This window comes from Lampetra fluviatilis, chromosome 27 (assembly GCF_964198595.1).
Source record: "Lampetra fluviatilis chromosome 27, kcLamFluv1.1, whole genome shotgun sequence".
Classification (NCBI taxonomy): domain Eukaryota; kingdom Metazoa; phylum Chordata; class Hyperoartia; order Petromyzontiformes; family Petromyzontidae; genus Lampetra; species Lampetra fluviatilis.
The window spans coordinates 4,399,389-4,421,497 of record NC_136301.1 but is presented as its reverse complement, the minus strand read 5'-3'; the positions used below and the strand labels follow the sequence as shown (position 1 = coordinate 4,421,497).

At 44.9% G+C, this 22,109-nt stretch overlaps 1 protein-coding gene across 1 annotated transcript; it reads left to right on the top strand.

Annotated features, from left to right (window-relative positions):
• The first annotated feature begins 1,427 nt into the window (after positions 1–1,427).
• EIF4G2 (eukaryotic translation initiation factor 4 gamma 2) lies at positions 1,428–18,737 on the top strand. Its single transcript, XM_078869101.1, has 20 exons — positions 1,428–1,541; positions 5,206–5,328; positions 5,813–5,915; positions 6,444–6,575; positions 6,863–6,929; positions 7,630–7,781; positions 8,754–8,864; positions 9,461–9,544; positions 10,018–10,116; positions 11,403–11,571; positions 12,407–12,570; positions 13,040–13,162; positions 13,418–13,546; positions 14,100–14,201; positions 14,981–15,199; positions 15,565–15,823; positions 16,321–16,525; positions 17,117–17,325; positions 17,732–17,853; positions 18,314–18,737. Exons 1-20 carry the CDS (start codon positions 1,513–1,515, stop codon positions 18,380–18,382), a joined length of 2,670 nt encoding a protein of 889 aa, XP_078725227.1. The 5' UTR covers positions 1,428–1,512; the 3' UTR covers positions 18,383–18,737.
• Positions 18,738–22,109: the final 3,372 nt, after the last annotated feature.

The window sequence follows — 22,109 nt, the reverse complement described above, 5'->3', positions numbered from 1 at the left end:
TTTAAATGGTGCCTTTTGAGTGCTGTGTCGCCGAGTGCAAGTCTTTGCATAACTCGCGGCCTCTTTGGCATGCTTGATTGGCGATGTTGAGATGAATATACAAACTGTGGTATGTGGTTTAAATATATATTTTAAAATTTATCTCCCTGCTTTCTACCCCACCCTTCTTTTGCAGACCGTGTTCCTCCCCCCCCGCCACCCACTCTTTGGAGAAGTTTATTAACATTTTTTTCTTTTTAATATTTGTCGCAAGCCGCCAAAGTGGAGAGTGCCATAAGAGAAGGGGGTTCTTCTCGTTTCAGGTGAGTGTCTTTCCATTTCCTGCCTGGAATGAACTTTAAATGAATACGTTTGACAAAACAATAAGCAGCTCCTGCAGTCAGTCGTGTGAGTAGTCGCCTAGGTTGTGTGTCCTGGGCTAACAGCAAATTTAAGTTTTGTTTGTAATTAAGTGCACACTAAAGATATACGTTCAGTGCATTGTAATGACGCAACATTAACGTCACGTGGAAGCCCCACTGCAATACGTTTCAAAGCAATGGAAATTCGGTTATCCTGTTAAAATGCCACGAGAACATGCTTGGGCCTTACTTTGAGGTCTTAATGTTTTTATAATGAGTTTGAAAGCCTTGTTAAACATCTCGTAACATCCTAGGCATAAATTCTGAAAATTAAGCTCTTTATCGATATCTTTAAACTTGGTGAAAGTTAAATGACTGGCCTTTTTTTATTCCTTTATTAGGCGACTGATGCTTTTAGAATTGGTCATTTTTACATGAGGCTGACGAGAAATGTAATTATTCATTTGCTCCACAATTTAACAAATGGTTGCGATTTGTGGTCATGATTTGACTCGTGAATCAATTTTTTTTTTCCCTTTTGCATTTAGAATCTATGGTCTATTAAATTGACAGTAGTACATAGATTTGTATATAATTGTTATTGCATGCATGGTTGGACAAGCACTGTTACAATGCAATTATTAAGCAATTTTGATTTTTTTTTTTCCTGTGTACATTGTATTGTTTGTGTTTTTTTTGTCTATAACCAATTATCACCACGTAATCGTACCACCACACCAGTACTTAGTTTAAACTACCCCTGAGGTATGAAGTCATGCCGAGTCTACCCTGGCCAGGATTTTAACTCATGACCTTGCGGGCTGACCAGAGCCATTTTAATAATAACAATAATTTAACACGCACTATTATTTTGCGCCATTCTTATAGCGAAAAGCTATCGTGAAGGCACTCTGGGTTGACGATGAATAGAATCTGGCAGTACGGGGGAAATGTTGCTCTCTGATTTTATTGGGTTAAGCAATTATTCGAAACTTGAACCATGACACCGGTACATCGTGTAGCCAACTTCTTTAGAGCGAACGTCACGGGAACTTTTTAACATCCACTGTGAAGCAGACGGCATGTATTTTTGGTTAATAGACCCGCAGTATTAACCGGGGCGGCCGCTGGGCTCGAACCGCGAACCTCTGCAACAAGCGGCAAACGAGCGATGGCACCACCGTTTCCTGTAGCTGCACGGTAATTTAAAAGGCGTTGGCCGACCTTATCTGCTGCAAACTGTGATGTCATTTGTATAAGAATACCCTTTTGTGCCTGTATCCATCGCCCAATTTCAAGTTATTTCCCAATTGCAAGATGATTTGTCCTATTACAAATGACATGTCCTTTTAAAAAGGCTATGGATCTTCATTCCATCAATTAATACAACTTGAGGTAGTTGAACGCCAATTGAGACGAAACAGTCTTGCTCAGAAGAGGCAGGTGGGGTAGGAAAATACAATCTGGCAAAAATGTATTTAGTGATAGTCTAGTACACAAAACTTAACACTCGACATTCCAAACAATAGTTAGATACTGTATGAAATAACTAAATAATATATAATGATCCAACACAACCACTGCAAAATTAAACGGCGAAGCATTTAAAGAATATTCACGAATAGGATGTAACGATTAAAAAGTTAAGCCATGCTCATGCATTGTAAAAATATTGGAGGAATACTATGTACTTGTAATAGACTCACTCGACCTGCTTAAACAATGAGTGTTTATACCATTGCATCGCATACGTTGACCGTTTTAAAGCCTTGGGTAGCTGTTACTTGCATGCATTGTTAATTGACGGTGTGAGATTTAGTGCACTCATAATGGCAGGGCGATCGAAATGAAAGGAAATTTAAGTTTACGAGTTCGTGCTGTCAATATGCTTGAGTAACTGCTGCTATATAGGGTGTCAGGACGACACCGCTGTGTTTAGTGTTGCTGTGGTGACGTTCACTACGTACACGGCTTGGAAATTTGTGTCCAGTGGCTGCACAATGGGAGCCAGCTGGCTCTATAGCAGCATGGCGGTGTCTCCCTCGGGCTCAGTCAGGGCTGTGTTCCTCGTGGGATCAGTAAGTGGGTTCTGTGTATCCTCCTGCTTGAGTCGATTAGATGGGTTTTACTGGGTTTTGTGAAATGCTGGAGAGTCACCATTGAGGAGAGATCACTGAGAGAGTTATCCGAGTAGCACTTAAATTTATGTTTTCTAAGACAAACGCTTGGTATAAAAGTAGTCTACATTTGAGCTGGGAGGGGGGGAAACCCCATATCTGGGTCAAGTAGAGACATTCTTCCCCTGTGGGGTCTGTCGAGACTCCTGGGTTTAGTACAAACTCTTCTCCTTGAGGAGGTATTCTCTCCTCGTGAACCCAGAAAAACTCCTCCCATATGGGTTCAGGAGACACCTTTAGGTTTATTTCAGAGACATTTTTTTCAAACTAAAATGCTGTCTAGGTTACGTCTGAGGCGCTCTCCTCTGGGCTCAATAGGAGACGCTACTTTCGGCTTTCAGAGAAACGGTTAAAAACCTAAACTTTAAAAACACTGGCAGCATTGCCGCAGTCCGACCGCAGCTCTATGAAAACTTTGGGCCGTCCAATTTGGTGGGGGCAGGTGACCACGCGTGGGGGCCGTGCGTGTGCAGTGCTTCAGCGGGTGGGGGAGGAGGTAGGGGTGCGTCCACCCAATGTCTCGCAACTGCCGGCAATAGATGAGCACTTTAGCTCTAAACACCACCACCTACTTCATCTTTAGAAGATGCAATACAACCTCAAAATATTCGTACTCATTTGTAGGTGAAGGGTGGTGGGGGTAGCCCTTTGCAAGTAGCAGGCAGAGTAACCGCTAGTGGTAGATTTCTTTTCGTTTGCTTGACTCGGTGAGTTTCTTCTGTTCGCCACTGGATTGTTTGAGTGTGCTTTGTAGTATATTAATTAAACGTATTCAATAGTCTTGGGTCCTGCATTTAGATATTTGGCTAATTTTTTGCAATGAGTTTTGTGCGTGGGTTCAAACCAGAGTACCCAGAGAATCCACCACGCATACAAAGGGGGTTTACATGCGAGGGTTTTTTTAGGTTATATCGCGTAAATATAAATGTGTCATTCAACCCGACACGGCCAATTAGTAAGGTTTGTCACGAAAACAAAACCGCACACCGGTGTGTTTTGAAGAGGAAACCCACATTTACAAAGGGGTTTATACACTGCATAGGTGGATTCACCAACCAAATTTGCTGTCCTGCCATCTCCTGGCCAACTTCACTGCGCCGTTGGTTTTGATGTTTAATAATTCACTTAATCTGGCTTAGTATTATTGTGTACACGAGTGTTTTTGTAAAGAGCCACCTCGCAGCTATTGACATAATTTATTGAAATAATACACTAGGAAACAACGCAGAAAAAAAAAGTTATTGGCTTGAGAACAAGTTCATAATTTTCTCTTTGGTGCACTCTAGCCATAATTATACGTTTTGGAGAGGGGAAAAAAAAAACTAAAATGCATTGTGTAATATTCAATGTTTTAATTAGTATAAAGTAGCAGCCGCTATTGGCTGCGATGATGTGAAGCCACTCTATAAAACATACATCAAAAGGCGTATTCTTACGCAGGTGATTCGGTGCATTTGTCATAAATTTAGGAATCTACATTGATGGGTTGATTAAACCCTGATTTGGCAACTGTATTAAGTTTATTGGCAGGCCTTATGAATATTAATAACATGAAAAATGCCTCTGCTCTGGAAAATAGTTCAGAAGCCAAATTAGCATTGGGTCGGTGATCGGCAGGGCATGGTATACGAGCGTGTTGATCGGTATGATACAGTTTATAGTTTACACCACATTTTCATTTCTTGGAACTGACTTATTGCCACATTCTGATGCATTTGGGAAAATTAGCTCTTTGGCACCTTGGGTCTACTCCATACATGAGCGTGGTTGCCAACCCCCCCTCCCCCCACCGGTGCGCACCACAAAAACTGAACCGGTTGGCGCCAATAGGCTGACATTTCTGACGATGCCCATGATGGAATTGTGAAGTCAGTTTTTTCAAAATCGTTCGTTTGGGATGTGTTCATGTGAACTGTATGTATTGTGAATGTCTTTCACACCATATGTAGCCCGCTGCAAATCAGAGGTGCAGTCTCAGCTTGACGATTCATATATTTTTTAAAGTTTCAGTTTTTGCCATACAACCTCTTCTGGCTAATAGTATAACGCTTACATGTTGTACCTAACACTGCTTATTTGCTCGGTGAGTAGTACATAACGGGAAACTGCCAGTCACACCATTATGTAAACCCATACCGCATGAGTCTGTCCTCTGACATCCTGCCAGCAAGCTTTCACTACTCCACAGGGCCTCCTGAGTAAACCCTGCCTAGCACATGGAGCTGTTGGGTGTAAGTAAGTGTAATTGTTTCCGAGGTACTACCTCTTGCTGTGTATAAACATCACCACTGGAGAGACGAAGGCAGCCATGTGTGGTGCTGGCCACACCATCTCGGTTTGCCATTTCGGCCTTAATAAGTGCTCCCTAACGCAACACTGTCCAGCAGTCTGTGTAGGCACCGGGGAGGGGGAGAGCATCTTGCCCTAGCTATTTGTGTTTATTTACACATGCCATTTTAGAACAGGCACGCTTATTGTGGCCGTTGATTTTTCGCCACTCGTGCTCGCTCTTAAAGTTCACCTTATCCCCCGGCACAATGTGGCTCAAATTCCACGGCGATGTCACCAACGCAGAGCGGTGGCTCTTGAGTGCGAAGATTTTTTTTTCCAAGAGCCCCCCCAGCACCTTACCCCCCCCCTCCGCGCCACTGTTAACACGACCGCACCTGTTTTTTTGTATTTTGCAGCGAGTTCCTGGGGAGCCCAGGGACCAGCATCCAGCGATGGGTCCCTTCCAGAAGCACTAAACGAGAAGTCAACACCTCTGCAACCCCCGACAGAAATGAGGCCATTTTCCGCAAAGTCCGAGGGTAAATATTGGCGGTTGCCCAACTTGAAAGTCTGTGACGAGTTGCATAAATCACCATGAGTGAAAATCTCCAATTTAATTAGCAGATTTTACTGGGATCTGTTGGAATGTTTGCATTAAAGTTGTATGCAACTGTGACCCCTGGAGCCTGATGCAATGCAGAGAGCAACTCAAGCTTTAAGAAGGATATATTAATGGGGTTTAATGTAACTGTTGTGAAATCACAAGAGGGCATAATTTTTCTGGTATACTTAAGTATGTTTTGTTCCTTAACTCAAGTTGATGGTCTGGAGTCTTTTGTATATGTTGATTTTAAATGTACATGATGATCACATTTATTTTGAACAAAAATACAACGTGCGTTTTTTTATATGCATACTCCGGTGATAATTGTGTCCACGTGGTTATTTTACACTCCTTAATAGACCTGCTTATCTTTTGATGTTCTGTTTTGTGACTTTGGTTTTCTCGTTTGCCATCCACAGAATTTTGAACAAGCTAACTCCAGAAAAGTTTGACAAGCTATGTCTTGAGCTCCTCAATGTGGGCATAGACTCCAAGCTAATTCTCAAAGGTATCATCCTCCTGGTGAGTAGATTTTTTTTTCTCATTTTACATGTGTGCTGAGCACAGACCCAGAATGCCAAACGGCTAACATAATAGCCCTGTTTGTATAATATATTTTTATTGAGGCAATGTGCCGGCCTGATGCATCACGTTGTGGCACACAAAATAATAGCCCTGTTAAAGAGATGATGGGAAGACATTACAAAGTGGAGCAGTGCGAGGGAATAAGCAGAAAGAAAAGTGAGGCGATTGCATGATGTTTGAACACGGTAATGATGAGATTTTATGGGTGGAGAAATTGACGAGTGATGTTCACAGGGACTAGCCATGGTCGTAGCTGTAGTCCAGTGATAATGAGGTGTGACGGGCGTGTGGTGAGCGCGTGGTTAGAGTGAAATCGGTGAGTGCTGGATTATCGATCAAGCCCACTGCTTTAATGGTGAATTCTATCAAGTGCGGTGGGCAAACGCTTAAATGGCAAAAGAGACTGAGGAATGTTTCTCGGGTAACGGTTCGGTGTGTGGTCCATCCCTGGCTTTGCGTGTGCAGATCTTTGAGAAGGCGCTTGAGGAGCCCAAGTACAGCTCGCTGTACTCCCAGCTATGTCAGAGACTTGCCGAGGACGCCCCCAACTTTGACGGCCCTCCTCTGGAGGGGCCCGGACGGCATAAACACAATTCAGTACGTCGCCCCACAACCTCTGTTCAATACACGCCACTGTGGAATATTTGAAATATGCTGATATTGCATGATAATGATGGGGGGGGGGGGTGTACATGATGTTCATGGGGGCTGTATGAAATACGTGAAACTGATGGGTATGTATCAATAACGAATTATTCTGATGTACCAAATAGATGCAAGCAACTGGGTTTACTAAATCTATGCTTATTGATGGGCTATACTAAACGCACTCTACTGATTGAGTTGGAGTGCTGATACCTGCTTTACTGTGTTTTTCTTTGCAGTCTTTCCGCCGACTACTAATAGCTAAACTTCAGGATGAGTTCGAAAACCGCACCAAGAAACTCGAAGGCGAGTACTGCTGCTCCCTTTTTGGCCGGTTCCTTAGGGCATGCCATGAAAACATGCATCATGTGTGTTCTCATTATAGTCCAGCTTTTTTAATGAAGGTGTGCCCCTCTTTGACAAGTGGTGTGCTGTGTGCAGAGATGGGTGCCTTGCAAGTGCATGTTGTATGTATAGAAAGTCTGATTTTCAGATTTAGTTTCAGTGGTTTATGTAGTAATGGACTTCTTACTAGCCTCTATGCATGTGGTGTGTGTAGTGATGTACTTATTGATAGCCTATGAGTAACAGAATTGATAAAAAAAAAACCCATAGGCTTGACAGCCTTCTGCAAGTGGATCATTTCGGAAGCATTTGTTTGTACACGCAAACTCTGGACTAGTTTTCACATAGTATATCATCACCGGAACACAGCTTTAATTGATGCTTGAGATATTATACTCCCAGTAGGCCAAAGGGTTAAAATAACAGATATATTGTCTGCTTATAAATATTGTGTGTGTACGTGTGAGTGGTGCATGTAGTAATAGAGTTCTCGCTTGCTTAGTGTGTGCCTAAGGTTCTTTACGAGCCTATGTATGAGTGAGTCAGTATTTGTAGGATTCAGCTTCTTGCTCTCCTATGTAGTGGGTGTGTTACATAGAGATGGAACCTGTGGCCAGTACTCAATATGGCTGTAACTCCCCCCCCCTCCTCACTGCTGCAGGCTTTGACAATCGTGACTCGCCACTGTCCCCGGAGGAAGATGAGCAGCGAACCATTGCTAAGCTCAAGATGCTGGGCAACATCAAATTCATCGGGGAACTTGGAAAGCTGGACCTCCTTCACGAGTCCATTCTGCACCGCTGCATTAAGACCGTGAGTGCCACTACCTGGGCAGAGGATTATATGGGTGTCGTCCGATGCCCTTCGAATCGCGTGCGGCTTTTGCACTGGCACAACTGAGCAATGCCGGGACTTTGCCGAGCCAGCCCTGTATGGCTCAAGGGTTGTCTTTCCTCTGCAAAAATCTTAGCTGTGTTGCTGATGTCACGGGTAATGAACAAGTCTTTAGACGCGTGTAGGAGAGTCCACAACCGTCATCTGTACCGTGAGGGTTCTCCCCCCCCCCCCCCCACTCTTGGCTCTGCTTGGATTTGCCAGTGGAAAAAGGGGCAAATAGGGACCACCATAGTCCTCAAACTAAACTACGACGGTTTTCTCACAGGTGGTTTTCTAAAACTATATTACGTAGTGCAGCTGCTAGGCTGAAAGTGTCGCACCTGTTTTACTATCTCAAGTTTAAACAAATGAACCTTATGGCGGGACGCCGGGTTCCCGAATTAGCGGAAGTCAAAATCGTAATCAATTTATTTTTGGCGACTCCGTCCTACCGTGCACAGGTGGGTCCCGGCGCGGATCATTCTGTTATGTCGTCCAAGCGCAGCGAGGATGAATGCCGTAGTCAAGAGGAATATATTGCCATATCGTTCGCCTTCAGCAGACATAAAATTTTTGCAACGCAGTTTATGCGAGAGCCGGGGTCCCACCATAAGGTTCAAACATACAAATGGTGCATAGTCATACGATTAACAAAATGGAGGCTTTGTTCATAGATTGGCATCCATCTTGTTTCATTTTTTTTACACTTTAATATTTCTGCACTTTCACATCATTGTTTTTTCTCCATTCCATCACAAGTCTTTCTTGCATAAAGATGAGTCGTGATTCATTCGAATTTGGTTGCAAACAATGATTTAGTGGATTTACCAAATCGTAACATGGAGCTTGGAACGTTCTCGCATGTCTGTATTCAAACCTGCCCATGAATGGTCCCTTGGTGTTGTGCAGTTGCTGGAAAAGAAAAAAAGAGTGGCCCTCAAGGACATGGCGGAGGACCTGGAGTGCCTCTGTCAGATAATGCGGACGGTGGGACCCCGCCTGGACCATGACAAGGCCAGGGTGAGTGTTTGCTGCCTTCTTCTACAGCCTTGATTTAAGCCTTTGTTGGCTGAGGTGTCATGGGAGAGTGGCACTGTTATCCTTGCTTGGGATACTGAGCTAAAACATCTGAGCCTCCTGAGTTTGAGCCCTGGGACTGGGTATTTTTGAAGCCTGTGTGTTTCACTGGGATGCTGAACCAGAACATCTGAAAATCTTTTGTTTAAGTACTGGTTGTCTAGAAGTATAATGGTCATGTCAAGTTAATGAGCAAAAACGGGCAAAAGACAGAAGGCAAAAATAAATCAATGAGCCATAAAACAACGATTGAAGGTCGTCACAAGCAGGGATAAGCAACCTGTGCACATGAAAGGGGCATGACAGCTGCCAGTAAATCCCAGCATCAACAGGAAAAAAGTGCAAGCCCGTACCACCAAGAGACATTGGATTATACTTTTATTCTTGCTGAAGATACACAAATAATTGGTGTAAAAATAGTTTAACGGTATGTGAGCTGCTGTGAATTCAGTGTAGGGGAAATCTATCTCAAAAACTTTATGGCAAAATGTTATTGCAGTCATTTAACCCCCGTGTGTGTGTTACCGTCCCTCCTACAGTCCTTGATGGATCAGTACTTTTTACGCATGCAGTCCTTAATGGCCAATAAGGATCTGCCTGCACGGATTCGATTCCTGCTACAGGTGAGACATCTTACGTTTACTGAGGGCAGTTATACTAAATTATATTATCCACCAAGATGCATCATCTAGTCTGTTGTTTAAATATTTGTGTTTCAGCCAAGTAAATATTTAAACGGATATTACTTTTTATGAGACTGCAAAACTGTCTTTCATAAAATATGCAGTGTTGCCTGCTTAGGACTACTGAGGCAGTGCTGGTGAGGTTTGTTCAAATCCATGCAGTCCACATGGTTGCACCTGAAACTCAAGTTTTCACATGTACATGATTACTGTATTCTCCAGATTATAAGATGCACTTTTTTTCCCCAATTGTCCACTGTTTTTTGTATGACTTTAACACCCTTGTTTTGTTGGAACGTCAAATTTTTTGAGAATTTTAATTTATTTTTGGAGAGTTTTTTATAACCTTGTGGTTTGGCTGCTCTGTTAGGTGCTTGTATTGAAAAGTATCTCGGTGGTTTCTGATGTGGCAGGACACGGTGGAGTTGCGACTCAACAAGTGGGTGCCCAGGAAGGCGTTTTCGGACAACGGACCAAAACCCATCTCACAGATCAGACAAGACGCCATCAAGGTATATGCCGTTGTCCGCTGCTGCTAATAAAGATTTGAGTCTGATTTTTATCATTGACTGCACAAATAACGGTATAAATAGTAAAAATCAAATCTCAATTTGTCATTCAGTCTGTGTTAATTTATTTTAGGTAAAGGCCCTTTGAGCTAAGCCGCTTTTTTTCAATGGCGAGTCTGCCAAAGCGGCAGGCACGTTATATGGGGAAGTAGGGTTTACATGGGTTGCATGGAAGAAAAGCAGAGAAGTAAAAAAAACCATGAATAAATTAAAATATCAACGACTATCTAATAAAAATCAAGTGAGTGATTGACATTCCAACGTAGGGCAATATCCAAGGGGTGTACTTCTACCCAAGTGTGCCCAAGTCCATTGAAATGGTTTTCGGAAGTAGTTGCACGACATCAACTTCCAGAGCCGTTCCTTAGCACAGGGGGTGGTGCACTGCTTGTCGCAGGAGTTCCTGGTGGATATTGTGTCCGTCGTACCATTGTAAAAAGAAAATGTATTTGTGGTGAGCGCGGGCTGGGCTGTGAACCCGGGTTTGATTCCATTCTACGATGAACATAACTTATATTATAACTGGTCCTGCAACCCCCCCCCACCTGCCCTTACACTGACCAACATACTGTAGAGTATAAATGATCCTTATGGCGTTACCCCGGGGTAACAAATAATAAAAAATGGCCGAGGCAATTGAATGTTTTATTTTTGGGACACTTATTTTTTCCAGGGGTGTACTTAACTCTGCGACTGGGGTACGTTCCAATCAATCCGAAATCAGTACGACTCCGTGATGTCAAAACGCAGCGAGGACGATTGTGCTGAAACCCTGAACGCTCGTATGTACCATTGTGCATCGTGTACAGCTCATCGAGATGAGTCGATTGCCGCATCGCCGACCATTGTGAGAGCCGGGGTACTATGGTACCCCGGGGTACCGCCATAAGGTTCAAATATCAAAAACCTCAACACATTTATCAATAGCACTGTGGCCTTAAAAGGAAACCTTCATAAAAGGTGATGTTTTGGAATCGGCTTTTCATAGAACTTCAGTGAAAACATTGCCCAAAATATTGCCTTGTGTTTTTAATCGCCAAATTGTATTTTTTATTGGTCATACATGGTCTGTATAGCATTGGTTAATTGAGAGTGGTTGGACTTTTGATGTCTGTCCTGGTTCCTGATGGTGCAGTTGGGGTAGAAAAGTGCAATAAAGAGGTGTTGGTGGTGTTTGCGCTGGAGCTTACGTTTCGTGGCTCTTCACGTGCGTGTGCATTTGCTCGCAGGACCTGGGAGTTTTCATTCCGTCCCAGCTACATGGGATTGGCCGTTCCGAGTTCTTCCAGGACGATCCATTTGCACCATGGGGGGCGGCGGCCATGGGCCGGAAGGGGCTTGAGAGGGACCCCCGGGACCCACTCGGTGGGCTGTCCGAGATGTTTGGACAGATGCCTGGTGAGAGGCGTGACGGTCTGATGTGCAACATGGCACGCATACACTCGCAGTGTAGCTCATTGAGAAATCCGAATATTTATACTGGAGGAATCCGATGCGCTATAAAGTTATTTTTCACGTATGTTCAGTAGGGGCGAGTAAGAACGTAACGACAACAAAAAACAAAAACACAGGAGTGCAAATGATAGAAAAGGTAAACAAATCATGAAACTAGGTTTTCCCCTTTTTTCTGGCAACAAAACAGGTGTTAAGATGTTAAAACACCAAACTGAAACCTTTTACAAGGAATAATGTCTGCATTAACCACAATGCTTGTGGTCAGAATGCAAACAAAAAACGTACTCTGATAATGTATGCATTGTCTTTGAAACTGACTGGTCCACACCAGAGACAGCTTTCTTTTGTGCCATGTCTCAAAACGGTGTTAGACCAGAGGATGCCAAAAGATGTAAACAAATCACCTTAAAGACATACAACATTTACCAAATTATTTATCTTACCAGGTAAAACCCACCGAGGTATTAACTTACATTTCAGAAACAACCTTGGCCACAAATTATAGCTCCGTGGCTTATGACGTGGAAATTTATAGTAGCAAACTATTCTAAATATCAGCACTTCCATAAACACCCTTCTGAAACTTGTACACAACAAAAGAAGTTGGGCATTGGTTCTGTTGCCACACCACACTCTTGTGTGCCATGCCGGCCTTCCTAGTTTCTCACTTAACAGGAATTGCTGCCCCATCAACATCGCTTTGTACACGTGTTTATGTATGAGGTATCTTTTTGTTTTGTTTATGTGTGCTGACGAGATGTGCATTTGTGTTCCCCAGGCCGTGAGCTGGGCACGGGTCCCGGTGTGATCCAAAGCCGCTTCTCGCCCCCGTCTGCTCGCCACCGGCCAGGCCCAATGTACAACGGTTTCACGGGTCCCGGAGGAGTGCTGCCCGCGTACGGGCTGGACCCGGGCAAGCTTGCATACTCACGGGCACACCAGGTGAGCTTGCTAGCAGCATAAACACATGCGCCTGACAACATGTTCTCTCCATTGTCTATCTCTTATCTGTAGAATACTGCTGTGAGGAAAATTGCAAACGTTCAGCAGTGAAATTTCTCTGATCCGTCACATTCAAGTTAATGGAGTTGGACAAACATCCCGAATATAGGACCACAAATCTTGGGCAATTGTTGGAACCAGTTCTGCCTGCCTTCCTGCTTGTGGTTTCCCACACCTACTTGTGAAAACTGGGCATTATACAAATGTAGAGTTACGTGATGTAACTTGAATGACTCCTTAAAAAATGTAACATCCACAAATCCTCATTAAATTAGATGGCCAAGTGTTCTAATTTCATTAATATTTGCTTCTTAAAAAACATTTTTTTACATTTAATATTTTGCAACCAAACCATAAAGCACAATACTGATCGCGTGTCTGATAACGCCTCTTACTGTGCATTTCACAGGGTGCTCTGCAGCAGCAGCAGGGCTTCCTGGCAGGTCCAATGGGAGCTGGCTTTTTCGGGCCCCCTGGAGGAGTGGGGCCTGGAGGGCAAGGATTCAAGAAGGGCCCTGTCAATGCAGATGAGGTGGGTTGGTCCCTCTGACAAGTGCTTGCAATCACTCTCAATTTTTAGACTTGGCAGTTGCTTGTAAAATTACTTTACTCCCCCAGACTTCTCACCTGTAGAAATGCGCAATTTGCAATATAAATATTGTCCCGCTGAAGTGTTGTGATTCTAGATTTGAAGCTTTCGTGTTGTGGCTTGAGCGCCAACGTGAGGAAGCGTTGGTTCTAGCGGAGTGAGTTGTTGAGTGTCTTGGTGATTGCTTGGCTCTCGCAGATCAGCCTAAGACCGGCGCAGTCCTTCTCACTGCTACGCGGCCAGGGATCCAAGCTGCAAGCGCAGATTCCAACCATGATGCCACCCAGCACACAGCCACCGCGCACACTTACTCCCCCGCTTGGCCCGGTATGTGTGCACTCATGCGCACACACACACATGCACCCTCGCCTTGCACAGAGACAAAAGATTCCCTCCCTCCCACTGGTGTAGCCATACGGGCTGCTTGGGCAAGTTCTGCTCACGGCACCTGTTTTAAGGCTGGCATGATACGCAAGAGTATGTGGCCAGCACCATACGCAACCACCATTGTCTCCTAGTGTTGATGGTTTGTACCAGATAATCTTTAGAGACTGGGTAGACCTTTTGGGGGAGGCCCAGGACCGTTCTAGCCGTGGTCGGGAATCGCGTTAATCGCCGGGCTTCTCTGCACAAACCGAAAGACACACTCGTGGGTTTTGAACTCCAAAGCTTCATGTGTACCTGGCCCCACTTTCTTTACTACTAGCATCTGTGGTTACCTCAGCCCCATTGTGTTTGGGGGGTTTCACAAATCTGCATGATCTACAAACTCTTGCCTTGATATAGAAGTGCCGGTTTACAGGTGGCGTGTAACCATGCCCCCCCCCCCAGCAATAAGATGGATAGTGTGTCAATGTAATATGTTTGTGCTTGTGTGCAGCCACCTACCCTCGGCCTCAAATCTGCCCCTCCCCCCATCCAAGAGAAACCTGCCAAAAAAGAGAAGAAAGTACCAACGAAGGAGGAGCTGCTGAAACAAACGGTAAGTGCGCTGGTTTTTCTCAAACGCTTTGAATTCCCGCGCATCTAGTGGTTGGTATTCTCCCGCTGGAATTCTGCGTCTTCTGGAATCTGTGGGTAGGGATATTAAGTGGTCGAGTGCAAGGCTTGGTTCTCGCGAAGTCGGTGTGTTTTAGTCTGCAGTAGTTTCAGCGTCGGTGCGATGTTGCTTGTGTGCTCCGAAAGTCACTTGCACGTAATATTTTAATTGGGCATGTACGACTTGGTATTTTGCAAGTGACGTTATGGGATCTTGAACATCCGCTGTGAAGCAATCTGCGGCGAGTAGCATTCATGGTTAATACACCTGCAATATTAACTGGGACCACAGTGGGCATGAATCTCCCCAACAAATGCCACCGCTCTGCTGTATCACACCATTCAGAGTAATTATGGAAACGTCACGATAAAATAAGCTGCCTATGCCTTGGGTCTTTCGGTAAAGTCACGTAGATAGGTTCAAAGAAAAAAAAAACTTGACGTTTCGATCACAACACAAGCAATCGTCATCAGGAGAAAAAAAGAGCAGGAAAGCTGCTGAGGCAGGCTGTTTTTAAAGGTTTGAAATGGGTGTAGCCCCAAGGGTCATAGTTTTTAGTTATTTTCTTTGAACCTATCTACGTGACATTACCGAAAGACCCAAGAATATGAATTTCTGCAGTCACGGAAGCTTTAAGTCAAAATAAGCTGCCGTTCGAACACGTAACCGATTTCTGTGACCTTGTCATGGATTTTGCTTTGTCTGTGCTGGGGCTGTGGTAGGAGACGATCGTGCTGGAGGTGCTGGGCACGGGCAGCCTGGAGACGGGGGCCACGGCGATGCAGGAGCTGCGGGCACCACGCCCGATGCTGCCCGACCTGGTGTCGCACGTGATGGCACTGACGCTGGAGCGCTCGGATGAAGACCGTGAGAAGGCGGCCGCCCTGCTCTCCGCCATGAAGCAGCAACACGACCTCGTCACACCCGACATCTTTGTCAAGGTGAGGCCACGGCGGTCAGGGCAATGTTGGCAGCAGTGAGGGGGGGGGGGCACCTTTGTGGTGGCGGTTTTATTTTAAGGAGTTAGCTTTTTCGACAGGCTACAACATAATCATTCAAACGCTACAGTAATTTTGCTGGAGCAGTCACACCTGATGACGGATGCCTGTGTTGCTTCCGAAACGTCGTGATTTAATTTATTTTAATTTTATTTAGTATTCACCTACGTGACTTGACCGAAAAAAACAAAGTATGGATCCTTGCAGTCACGAAAACTTCAAATCTATAAATAATCATTCAAGTAAATTAGATGGATGCAGAGTAGATTTGACGAAATATTTATTGCTTTGTTTTATTGCCCTTGCAGGCCTGGTGCATTCTCCTGGAACGCTGCGCTGAGCTGGAGACGGACGTGCCACTGGTGAAGTCATCAGCGGCGGGGCTAGTGGCACGTGCTGTGGCGGGCGGGCTGGTGGGCCTGGCGGAGTTGGCGCAACCCCTGGAGAATGGGGCGCACTTCCCGCTCTTCCTGCTGTGCCTGCAGCAGCTGTCGCGGCTAGTTTCGCGTGATGAGCTCGCAGAGCTCTTCCAGAGCAGCCGCATCAACATGCAAAAGATGCTGCCCGGTGCGTGGGGTGGTGGGAGGGGATCCGGTGCAGTGGTAGTGGGGGGGATCAATGGGACAAGGCATTGGGGTATTGCCGAGGGCAGGGCAGTGAGTGGATGGGGTCAGGAGTGTGTGTTTTACGTTGTGGGGAATGTCGTGACTTCAGAGATCATCCCATTTTATGTACAGCTCTTTTGTCAAAAGACCTTTGGTTTATCCAGCCAAGTGGCTCTGTAAGATTCGGGGGTTTCCAAATTAAAATGTTTGCGAGTTAAATTCTTGGTTGGGAGGTAGACTGCACATCCTGCCTCAGGAGGTTGATAAAATGGGTACCACTCCATTGGTGTATTCAACAGTGGTTGTCTGGTTGACCTAAAGATTAACGTGAAATTTCCACCACTGTCTCGGGGCTGTAAGTAAACGGGCGATTAGAACCGTCTCAATGCTTCCTCGCGTGGGCGGGAAATTTACTAACCCTTTTTGGGGGCGCTGTGTCCCATCGTGCCGGCTCTGCAGAATGTGACCAAAGCAAGGAGCGCATGTTGGAGATCCTGGAAGGCAAGGGCCTCTCTTACTTGTTCCCCCTGCTGCACCTGGAGAAGGAGCTCAGCAAACAGATCGAGCAAGACCCATCCCCCCAGGCGATCTACAAGTGGATCAAGGAGAACGTCCCCGCGCGCTTACACACCGACTCCAGCTTTGTTAACATCCTCACCGTCAGGTAGAGGACCTCGCCCTCCACATTTAGAAACACGCACTTAAGAGTGTTTATTTGGCTACTATAAATTTTCATGTGATAATCCACGTTGTTGAGCTATCATTTGTGGCTGGGTCGCTTCTGAAAAGGAGCTATATTCCTCAGTGGGCCTTCCCTGGTAAAATAAAGTTTGCTTTTGGTGTCCACGGCTGATATTTCCCCGAGATAGTCCCTTGAAATGGAACTCGCTTGTATCGAATGATACATCTTAAATACGTGCATGTCGGTGTAGTTTTCAGTATGGAAACGATTGCTTCGTTGCATGTCTGGTTATTACAAGCTCGCAAGTTTGTATGACAAAGATGGGAGCAGTGATAAGTTGTTAGTGTGCTACTTTAAGAACCCAGTCACCTGAGTTTGATACCCACTCACGGCTAACATGGAGCGAATATCTGAACCGGTCATGGGGAGGCCTAGGTTTTATCGGACTTAATTAATACCTGCCGTTGTGTGTAAACATCAGCACTGGGGAGACGATGGCAACTGGGCATGGTGCTGGCTCGCATCACATTTTCCAACATTCTGTTAAAGCTATACGGGGGGGTCTGTGCGCAGCTTCCTGCAGTACGTTACACGGGCAACGACACTGGCGCCAGGCTTGGACCCAAGTGTGGCGCCAGTGCGGGACGTGATGGAAGCAGAGAAACAGCTGCTGGCCTCCTTCAAGCCCGTACTTCAGAAGTTCCTGCACAGCCAGACGAGCCTGCAGGTGGCGGCGCTGTATGCCCTGCAGGTGCACTGCCACACGCAAAGCTTCCCCAAAGGTAAGCTCCATATACAAGCCCAGTAACGCCAACCACCAACACACTACCTCTTACATAGCCCCATTAGAATGTACCATGATGAGACGTTCGCAAGCACCAGTACCACAAACGGCACAACCGATAAGACTAATCACAATGACCCTCACAACACTAGTTACCACACCCCCGTACTATCCCAAACAAACACCTTGTCTTTTCGCAAGCAGCAGTACCACACACTACTGATGGCAAAGTCCCCAGTTAACCTTAAATGCCTGTGACCCATTGACCCGTCAGGCTTACATGCTAAACTGAACCTCGCCACCCTCGAGTGGTGTTCGCTTCATGGCGCTTGTCCTAACAAGTCGGTCTGTAATGGAGGCTTACGGTGATGGTGGGAAAATTGTTGTGTGTGTGTATGCTGCAGGCATGCTTCTGCGCTTCTTCATGAACTTGTATGACCTGGAGATCATTGAGGAGGAAGCCTTCATGGCCTGGAAGGAAGATGTCACGGAGGAGTTCCCGGGCAAGGGCAAGGCTCTCTTCCAGGTACGATAACGCCATTAGTTCTCTAGAAGACCTGTGTCAAGGTGGCCAAGTAGAATAGAGGTCCGAGTGCTGAGCTGGCATTGCTGAGTAACTGGGGTTTGAATCCAGGCAGTTACATGTGATTCAAACCCGGGTTCTCAATTGTAACAAGTTGATGGTCTCAGCCTGGTCATAAATGACAACACAAAAAAAATCTGCGTTAAATTTGGTTGCGTGCACAATTTTGCTCAATTCCAGCTCTGAATTCCAAATATTTGTTGTACTGTAATGTGACACTACTCAAGTGTTGAAGTGGCTTGAAAATGCAAAAAAACACTTTGTGTGATCTAGAGGTCACTTTATGGTACCTGTGGTATCTGCTTCCCTCAGTTATTCAACGGATTTATTTGCCTTATTACACATGTTGTGGTGAAAGAATGTGTTTTGCAGCCGGCGTAACATCCCATGCGCGTGCGTGCAGGTCAACCAGTGGCTGACTTGGCTGGAGACGGCTGAAGAAGACGAGTCTGAAGATGATGATGCAGATTAAAAAGGAAAATGAAAGAAAGAAATTAGAAATTTTTAAAATATAAAAATAAGAAAAAAGACTTAGAAATAAACTTAAAAGACTAGTGAATAATCAAAGGGTAACTGTATTTGATATGTTTGATCAGGCATTGCATCGCACACGCACACACGACACACAAGGATGAGTGTGCCAGGGAAGGTTGTTTTTTTTTGCTGCATCAAAATTTAATTACCAATAACTTGAAAAAGCTGCAGCATAAAAAAATATATGGAATGAAATTTTAGATGTGTTGGTGTTCGGAACAAATGATACTAGCAGGAATGGCAATGAACTGTAAAAATGGCCACATGAGAAATAAACATAAGCTTGAACCATGCCTAAGGGTCTGTTGTTCTTTTGTATGTTCATGGGTGTTATTGACAATTTCCCAATTGTACTCCAAGAGCGTTTGCATTTGTTTAGTATCTACTTAAACACGAGTGTCCATTGCATTCCGGTGCAATGGTTAGCACACTGGACTTAATACAGAGGTTACTGATTCGATTCCATCTCCCTGCATGGCGAGTGAAAAGGTAGGATGTTTTCTTAAGCCCCCCTTCTCCCCCACCACTGCCTACCCAGTGGTATAAGTTGTGTAAACAACCAGGCTTGACATGTGTGTGATGGGGTAAAGTGTTGGTACTCTACCCTTTTCAAAACATCTCGAGCTTTGTACCATTACATTAAAACAATTCACAATCATGGATGGTTCCAGTGATCCTGATCGCATATTAAATTGGGCAGGACGATTTCTAAAACGTCCCGCTTTTTTATTTGCAACAAGAAGCCACGTGAATACAAAAGGAGAGGCTGTGTGCTCCCATTTGTCAATTAAAACGTTTTGCATCTGTTCATTTTTAAATCCTTTATATTAAGTTCGCTTGCTTGCTTAGGACCGTGCAAATCTTTCGGTCGTTTTTTAACCCACTTCCCGTGATCCAAGCGAGCTGACATTTTGCACACAGACTCGTTGTGCGTGACAATTAATGTTCGTGAAAAGTTTTTTCCAAAATTTTACACTTTAAGGACAAATATATTTACTTACCAATTGCTTAATGGTGCAATGCAATCATCTGACCCATAGGTGGCAGCCATCTCAAGCCAGAGAACGAGAGGACTCTAGCCGCCACGCATATAAAGGATTTATAGTGAAAAACTTTGTTTTTACGGGTTATACTTTTTCAAATATACACCACCCTGCAGCCAACCACTTTTGAAACAAACTTGGGCAGTTTCTCTCATTTCATATCTTGATACTGGCAAAAGGGTCCTCGAGTTTTACTTTGGGTAAAACAAATGAGGCATGACTGCTTGTTACGCTTTTACAGATTTTGCCACTAGGTGGCAGCAGACGTACGTGTCCTTAAAAACCATGAAACTTAGGTGAAATATTGCAACCGGTTACAGGAGGACATTCCCTGGTCCCGAGAATAATACCGGCCGTTCAAGTGGTGTTGTCCATTCTTAGCCATTTTAACGGTATGACTTGCTTTGTAAAGCCTGGCTTTTTTTAGTGTCGTTGAGAAGTTGAAGCCATTGACAGCTGTTTTTGTATATTTACAATGCGTTCCTCAGACCTTGTTTTATTCTTCCCCTGCACCTCCGATTAGCACGGATGGCTACGTACGGTGTGAAAAGTTAAATATACATAAATGTTCAATTCACATTAAAAGCAAGGCTGTGAATAAAACGTTGGAAAATAATGTTTTACTAAATTATATTTTTATTCCAAAAGTCATGGTATCACTAATGGAATTAAGATAAAAAATGTAATAACAATCGAACCAGTTAAGAGTAAATAAGCCTTTTTGGCACTCAAAAGTTTGTAAGAAGGCCTCGCCACACTGTCGATCATGGGGCTTAACCACGTTGGTCGGTGTGGGTTGCTGAAGGTTGGTAAAATAATCATTTTTTTTTTCATGGCGTCAGGGTCCAAATTTGCCACGTTTTAAAGATTGCCTGCGAATTAATCAAATGAACTATAAATATCAATCATTGCCGCCTCCTGGCAGAATAATGTACCAGGTTACTCTTGTAAATAAGACCATCTTAGTCTTTTGAGCTCTCGCTTGATTAAACAATATAAACTTTAAAGTTAGCAATACTCCGTGGAACGAGATCTTAAGCAAAGCACTACGTTGGCAGTTAAGTAGGGTGTCTGGCATGTCGTGTTTCTGTATACCAGGATGTGGCAGTTTAAACTAGTACAAGGTTTAAATGGGATTAAAATTGTCTACATTTATGTAACAATAATTCGCGTCGATTCTGACGAATATAACGAAATAAATTAGCAGATACGCCTCTAAGGACAGGAAGGAGGCATATTTGGGTTTTATTTTACGTTGATAACTGCGAATTTCTATATAAATGGAAACTTCAGCAAGAGTGCAGGTGAATAAAATAGACTTAAAGAATTAACCAATTTGTCCTTACACGAATCTGAGCTGCCTTGGTGTAATGGTTAGCGCATTGGACTTGCAATCCAGAGCTTGCTATTTCATATCCATCTCTCGGCACGATATTTGAAATGGCTCTGTCCACACAGCAGTATAAATGGGTCCACGGTCAATCGGCAGGTTGTGGGGTGATGTGTGGGTACGCCTCCCTCTTCTCAAAATATCGGGTCGGCATGGAAGAGTAGACCAAATACTCCCTCTTGTGGAAGCAAGCCCCTTCCAGCAGCAGCGGTGTGAGTTTGCCGGATTCCACCTTTTACCTTGCGTGTTTAAGAATGGCCCAGCAGATGCACCACAGTGCAGTTTTAACGGTGCCGAGATTCAGACACCTAGGAATGGCAAGGAAGCTGATTTTACAATTTAGAAAATACTCCACACAAGAGCCCAACGAGACGAGGGGTATATGGTAAAACAAGCTGTGTAGGCTGTGCATATAATTATTGCAGGGCATTTCTCAAATATGACTACCTTTGTCATCCTCACGACCACAGCTGTGCGACAGAGGCGTCACTCCTCCAGCCTGAGGTACACGCGCGTCTCCTCCAGTGCCACCGTGAAGCAGAAGTGCAGCAAACGGCCGGAACCCAGGCACCGCTCCACACTCACACACGTGGCGCATAGCGAATCGTAGTGCTGCAGCAGCAGTCGCTTGGCCCGCCCAGACCCTGGGCAGCCCAGCTGCAAGCGCAGTCCCTCGCCTGCCACGGGGGCCACAGCCGTGAGCATGGGCACTATCTGGGGAGGCCAAGCGAGCGGTTGGACATTAAGGAATTATGGTGTACATTTATTTGGCACTTAAATTCCCCAGGATCTCGAAGCCCCTTGCATCACTTCTCACCTCAATCTTTCTAGTTATTTGAGCACCGCAGGCAAGCTGCCATTACACCCTAGCCCCATCCCCCTTCCCTGCTAGGGCGTCGGCCTCGTCCTAGAAAAACATTGAGCCACCACTGCTTGCTTCCTTTTGAACAATTTATGTGAACATTTTACCAGCCCTCCCTCCCCACCCGTATATGGCACTGCTCATGACACCCACAGTGGCTGTGCACCTTTGAGGATATGTGAGCAACACGTGGAATACAGGCTTCTATGTTTAAGCTGTGGGAGAGTTTATAGTTGAGGGCTCGTCGGATGGTACCTTGTCGCCTTGCTTGTCGATGGAGATTTCGAAGACACTGAAGGTAGCCTGGAGCATCCTCTGCAGTTCCATCTCACTCTTGCACTCGTGCGTGTGCGACATCACGAACTTGAAG